The sequence below is a fragment of the Eriocheir sinensis genome, unplaced genomic scaffold (genome assembly GCF_024679095.1).
Source record: "Eriocheir sinensis breed Jianghai 21 unplaced genomic scaffold, ASM2467909v1 Scaffold8, whole genome shotgun sequence".
Taxonomy (NCBI): Eukaryota; Metazoa; Arthropoda; class Malacostraca; order Decapoda; family Varunidae; genus Eriocheir; species Eriocheir sinensis.
Genome location: NW_026112164.1, coordinates 1,093,960 through 1,100,759, shown reverse-complemented (window position 1 = coordinate 1,100,759; position 6,800 = coordinate 1,093,960). Strand labels below are relative to the sequence as shown.

At 54.8% G+C, this 6,800-nt stretch overlaps 1 protein-coding gene across 1 annotated transcript; it reads right to left on the bottom strand.

Moving 5' to 3' along the window:
• Window positions 1-1,628: 1,628 nt before the first annotated feature.
• LOC126994461 (fat-like cadherin-related tumor suppressor homolog) lies at window positions 1,629-6,126 on the bottom strand. Its single transcript, XM_050853773.1, has 4 exons — window positions 6,096-6,126; window positions 3,283-5,572; window positions 2,167-3,251; window positions 1,629-1,660 (listed from the first exon to the last, which is right to left on the bottom strand). Exons 1-4 carry the CDS (start codon window positions 6,124-6,126, stop codon window positions 1,629-1,631), a joined length of 3,438 nt encoding a protein of 1,145 aa, XP_050709730.1.
• Between the last annotated feature and the right edge of the window lie 674 nt (window positions 6,127-6,800).

Below are 6,800 nucleotides of genomic sequence, written 5' to 3'. Positions count from 1 at the left end.
CAAGGTCATGAGACTCAGAGCAGGCGTGGGTTGGTGTGGCCGGGCAGAAGCAGCAGCATCCAACAGCTTCTCGCGAGGCCGACTTTAACGCCGGTGTGTCGGGGAGCAGGCGAGGCGGCGCTTAACGAACGAGAAAAATGTCACAAACTGGAACGAACCCAGACAGGGAACGACGGTAATAACACGGACAGCCTCCCCCTTGCTTGAACACACACACACACACACACACACACACACACACACACACACACACACACACACACACACACACAGACTAACTGACTGACTGACTGGTTGAGTGAGTGAGTGACTGACTGTCTGAATGACTGACTGACCGACCGATCGACAAACAAACAGACGGATACACACACACACACACACACACACACACACACACACACACACACACACACACACACACACACACACACACACACACACACACACACACACACACGGACTAACTGCCTGACTGACTGGTTGAGTGAGTGAGTGACTGACTGGCTGAATGACTGACTGACCGACCGATCGACAAACAAACAGACGGATACATACTCACACACACACACACACACACACACACACACACACACACACACACACACACACACACACACACACACACATTGTTGTCGATTGTTACTGCGAAACTGAAGTAGCAACACTCATATGATTGCGTAATTTTATCTGTAACTAAAATATTCTGTGTCCTCGAATACTAAATGTTAGGTAGACAAGTTTTCTATCACACACAATAAATGCTGCCAAAACCTCGCTGTGAATCTATAACGGGAAAATCAACGCTATATTTCCTTTCATATTCTTCGTAATAGTATAGCTTGTACGATTAAGTGTCACTGCTTCTTCTGTGTCCGTGGAAGGAGGCATTTCAACGACGGTTTCTTTAAAGCTTTGTTTGTCTTCGCGCCTGACGCTCCATTCTCTTTACTGTCTTCCTTCCTTGGCGAGAAAAAAGCAATGGACTGACGGTTTTCTAGATGTTACTTTTGTCTTCGCGTTTTACATTTCCAACTGTCTTCCCTTCCTTGGCGAGCAAAAGCAATGGACTGACGGAATGGACTTTACTGTTGTGTTTGTCTTCCCGTTCTCCTTTCCTCCCTGTCTTCCCTTCCTTAGCGTAATACACTGACGGTATCCTCAATGTCCTGTTTGTCTTCCCGTTCTCCTTTCCTCCCTGTCTTCCCTTCCTTGGCGTAATACACTGACGGTATCCTCAATGTCCTGTTTGTCTTCCCGTTCTCCTTTCCTCCCTGTCTTCCCTTCCTTAGCGTAATACACTGACGGTATCCTCAATGTCCTGTTTGTCTTCCCGTTCTTCTTTCTTCCCTTCCTTGGCCGCCTGAAAGTACCGCCCGCCGCCGTAACACTCGCGGCGGGGCTGGGTAAACACGGCCGTGATGAAGGTCGGTGCATACGGTGAGGTGCGGCGCCTTAACTTCAGACGTGCCAGACAGATACAGCGGCTGCACCTCCCTCGCTGCGGCCCTCCCCTCCCGACGCCGCTCCATCCCCTTCACTGTTGGCTGCCCCCCTTCTCTATTTATCGACCTATCTATTTATCTATGTGTTTGTATCTCCGTTATCTACCTCTTTCTTGCTTTTACATGTTACGTCTCTCCAAGTACGTCGCGTGGTTTCTCTGAGGCTCTAAACACCGTTCCATTAAGGCTACTAATTGAATTTCTCCCTTTTACGAGAACGATTCTTTCATTCTTTTGGGGGAAAGCAACGCAAAGCCAAAGCGAAGCCAAAAGTCTCCATTTTATCCGAGGAAGATATTAACTTCCGCGAAATAAATACGCAAGATGTATGTAAAGAGTTTTGGTTCAGTTCGAGGATTACAACTTTAGGGGCCGCGGAGCCTGGAAGATTTGGCCCCGGCCCGCATGAACGGTCCATCATGGGGCCGCGCGGGCACGCCGGGGAGGCGGCAGCGTGACTACAGGCTTCTTAACGTGCCCCTTTCACTTATTACATACACTCTTATCTTTATCTAAGCATTCACTCATCATTCATATAAAACCCATAATGGAGTTATTTTCACCGCATGAATTTCAACTCTGCAAATAGCACAGGCTTGTCGGTGAGCCACAAAGGTTGGAATGTTGCTGACAGCTACCACAAGTCAATGAAATGGGTACTCACCTTGCGTGTCGACGGAGAAGTACCCCTGGCCGTCCCCGCCGGTGATGGCGTACAGCAGCTGGTCAATGTCGTGGTCCCGGGCCTCCAACGTGATGACCTCAGCGCCGGGGGGCAGGTTCTCCTTGACCCAGGCCCGCAGCACGCGCTGGGGGAACATCGGGGGACCCAAGTTTTCATCCACGTCGTGGACTTGGACGAAGAGGCTGGCGTCAGCGCTCAGGACGGGATTGCCGCCGTCCTGGGCCCGGACCGTCACGTTGTAGGACTGCCGCGCCTCAAAGTCCAGCGGTTGGGCGAGGCGCACGACGCCGGTTTTCTCGTCGATGCGAAAAACATACTCGTAGCCGCTGACGAGGCTGTAGGTCAGCTGGCCGCCCATGCCTAGGTCCGGGTCGGTGGCCTGCAGGGACGCCACCACCGCGCCCAGCGGCAGGTCCTCCGGGATGTCAACCCTGAGGCTGCGGGCGGCACCGAAGTCTGGCGGACAGTCGTTGATGTCCAGGACCGTCACCATGAGCCGGGACAGCGCAGACTGCGGGTGTTCGGGCGCGCCGTCCCACGCCCTCACCCGCAGGTCATACTCACTCCGCCGCTCACGGTCCAGGCCGCCCAGCATGTACACAATGCCAGTCGTTCTGTCAACCGTGAACTCGTCCACATCCGACACCAACTCGTACGTTATCTGGGCGTTCAGACCCTCGTCCGCGTCCTGGGCAGTGATCTGAGCCACGCTGGTGCCGTTCCGCGTGTTCTCGGGGAGGTGGAGGCTGTAGCTCACACGATTAAACTCAGGAGCGTTATCATTCACGTCGACCACTTTGACTGTGAGATTCCTTGACACACTCCTGTGCGGGACGCCGAGGTCATACACAGTAATGTTAAGGAAATACTCTGGCGTCCTCTCGCGATCAAGCTCAGCCACCACCTTCAAGACCCCTGTTTCAAAGCCTATCTTGAACACCGAGTCCGTGTCACCGCTGGAGCCGGCGTACACCACACGGCCGTTGTGGCCCCGGTCATGGTCCTTCGCCGCCACAGTCAGCAGCTCGGTGCCGATACTCGCATCCTCGCGGACCTTGACGATGCTGGGATACTTTTCTGGAGCTCTGGTGGTGGGAGTTGAAGCCGTAGCGCAGCGGCAACAGGGCGTAGTGTTCCTCGGCGGCGTTGTTCTCCGCCGCGGCCGCTTCCACTTCCTCAGCCTTCGATCCTATATCCGTTTCGTGACACTCGACGTGGGAGTGTTGCTTGAGGGCGGCCTGGCCATCTTTGCGTTTGGTGATCACCGCGACCGTCACACTCGTCGGGTCAGACACGTGGGTACCGTCCGTGGCCGTCACATTGAGAACATACGTCTTTTGCGGGTCACCAGGCATCACAACTTTCCTGAGGTCACACGTGAGAGCCAGCACACCCGACGAGCTCTCAACGGACCAGCACTCTTCGTCCATGTCATTGTGTAGCCTGTAGCTGATGATGCTTCCGTTGTCAAGGTCCACAGCCGAGAGACCAAGAACACTGGTGCCGACTGGGGCGTCCACGGAGACCCAACCTCTGCAGTCCACGCCGACGAACTGCGGCCGGTTGTCATTCACGTCACGAACCTTTACCTTCACTGTTGTCTCCGTCTCCCTCTTGAAAGGCGTGCCCCAGTCCGACGCACGAACTTTGATGGTGTAGACTCTTCGCTGGGCCTCAAAGTCCAGCATGGCGGAGGTTCGCACTGTCCCGTCGAAAGGGTCAATCACGAAGGGAACTTGGTCCAGATTGGCAATACTGTACGACAGGAAGCGGTTCTCTCCCGAGTCTGCATCTGTGGCGACCATGCGTGTGACGTAAGACCCCTTCGGCTCATTCTCGTCCAGCGTCACCTCCGTGTTGGGCGTGTTGAACTGAGGTGCGTTGTCGTTGGCGTCAAGAATTCGAATTATAACCTTGGCCGAGGACTGTTTCCTGAGGGCGTTGCTGGCCTGGTCCACCGCCGCCACCGTCAGGGTGTAGTAGGCCGTCAGCTCATGGTCCAGCCAGTCAGCCGTTGAAATTAGGCCTGTGCGAGGGTTTATACAGAATTTTTCGTCATCATTCCCTGCCAAGATCCTGAATAGCACTCTGCCGTTGATGCCCTGGTCCGTGTCCGAGGCGGCCACCCGCACGACGGGGGTTTGGGGCGGCGCCTCCTCGCTCACCGCCTCCTCGTACTGCTTCCGCGCAAACACTGGCGCGTGGTCGTTGACGTCGGCAATGTTGACGTGGACGCTGACTCTCGTCCTGCGCGAGGGAGTCCCACAGTCGACGGCTTGGATGGTTAGGTTGTAGCCTTCTGGCGCCAGCTCGCGGTCCAGCAGCTTGAGCACCGCGAGATTGTACTCCTTGTCGTGGACCTGTGTGACGCTGAAGAGCCTGTCGGGGTCCCCGGCCACGATGACCACCTGGTCCACGCGGCCACTCTCGCCCTCGTCCTCGTCGTCCACCTTGATGATGGCGTATATGTGGGTGTGGGCGTGCTCGACCACGTGGGGCAGATGCTGCACCGAGATTCTTGGCGCGTGGATGTTGACTTGGTACACCTGGACCTCCACTGTGGCTCGCGCCGCGGCGGAGGCCCGCGTGTTAGGTGGCTGCGGCCCGCGGTCCTGGGCGAGGACTGTTATCCTGTGTGGCCGCCCATAGGTGTGGGAGAGTGGGCGTGTTATGCTCAGGACGCCCTTGGTCGGGTGAACGGCGAACAGGTTTGACGTGTGGTCCTGCAGCAGGTAGTAGACCTGGCCGTTGATGCCGTCGTCGGCGTCGTGGGCCGTCACGGAGAGGAGCGGCGTGTGGAGCGCCGCGTCCTCGCCCACACTCACCTGGTACGACGTGGGGAAAAACAACGGTATGTTATCGTTCGTATCTAGCACCCGCACCGTCACGTTGGCCCTGGCCTTGAGGGGCGCACCGCGGCGGACGGCACTGCGGGCCTGCGCCTCCACCACTAAGTTGTACCGCTCCCGCCGCTCACGGTTCAGCACGTCCCGTAACCCTGTTTTTGTCCTCACGTGCAGCACCACGACGCCGCCAACCACCTCCGACTCGGCCGTGAAGAAGCCGTGCGTGTCCCCTTCAGCTATAGTGTACGTGACGTGGGTGGTGGGCTGCAGGTTCTCGAGGGACACGCCCATGAGCTCCTTCCCGGACACGTGCGTCCTGGGCAGCGAGTTCTCGTAGATGCTAACATTGTACCAGTCCCTCAGGAACCTGAGAGACTTCGGGCTGGCTGCCGCGGCGGCGCTCCAGCACAGCCACGGCAGCCCCAGCAGAAGCACCAGAAGGAAGAGACGCGAGGGTGGCCGCGGCCGCCGCCTGAGAGGTGGCCTGTCCGGGGCGGGGCGTGGAGGCGGCGGGCCAGCCGCGTCCGCCGGCCCGCTCCCTGGGCCATCATGTCATCATGTCACGTGGGGGCGGGCATCACCTGCAACGAGACGACACAATGTTACACGTCCACACACACACACACACACACACACACACACACACACACACACACAGGTGTATGTATGGTTAGCATCAAATATTTAGATCATAAAAAAATGCCTTCGAAAGAAGCCTTACGCCTGAATTACCTGCCTATAACACTTTCTCGGAAACCCGCACCCAATAAACAACGGAATTAAAAAAAAGAACCAGCGAAAAATGACGATGACTCGAGAAAGAAATGAAACAAGAAAAGGCGACGAAGACCCTAGGAATACAAAACATCATCTGGGAATCGTGTGTGTGGCGTGCATGCAATATGTCCTCGGCGACAGAGTTCCACTGGGCGACGCGAGGCCGGCGATGCATTGCCCAGGTGTTCCATCCTCACTGCCGCCACGACAACACCTCGCCACCGCCCGCCGCGACGCTCGAATAAAGAAACGCTGTGCTCGAGGACTCCATTCACACCACCTTGCCTCGGCCCGTCAGGAAGGCGCGTGTGTGCATGTGTGAGAGGTGAGAGACAGACAGACAAATATTCAGAGAAACAGATGAGCTGAGAAACAGACACAGACAATTTAGGCGTTTTACAAGGAAGGAAGGAATGGCGATTATAAAAACAACCGATTCAAAATTCAAAAAAGGTCAGGTATGCATTGAAACAGGATAAAAAATTACCGTAGTTATCATCAAACTGGAATGGAACATGACAGCAAAGAACAGTGTAGAGAGATAGAAACATTATAATCGTGACCTTATTAGTAACGACTCACTCCTTCACCTCTTCTCTGTCAGTCACGGTCTACAGTCTCCAAAAGGATGAAAACACATCAGTTATAATTACAGTCAGACTAGACGATTAAATACAGCAAAGAAGACAGCAAAGTGAAGAAGAAAAACAGCATACTCCATACGAGACCCATTTCCCGAGGCCTACACTCATGGGCAGCTCCACAGTCCAACGCAATCACTGTAAGCTCCCAAACCAAACCATATTCACCACAATGCTCCGTTACTTCTACGCAATACTAGATACCAATAAAATTTTCCTGTGTAGTTTCCTCAAAATTCCTCTTTTTATATCACCGCCAAACACTTTAGAGATACAAGTAATTTTTTTGTCCTATTGTATGTTTGGTTGGTGAGCTTACAAACTTGCTGTATTGGACTGTAAACTGGCC

Excerpts from the sequence above, each read along its gene's own strand:
- LOC126994461 (XM_050853773.1), bottom strand. The coding sequence starts at position 6,126 with ATGCACACACGCGCCTTCCTGACGGGCCGAG. Across the intron at positions 3,252-3,282 it reads CTGCGCTACGGCTTCAACTC|CATCGTCAAGGTCCGCGAGG; the intron begins CCACCACCAGAG and ends AAAGTATCCCAG. Across the intron at positions 1,661-2,166 it reads CTTCTCCGTCGACACGCAAG|AGAAACCACGCGACGTACTT; the intron begins GTGAGTACCCAT and ends TTAGAGCCTCAG.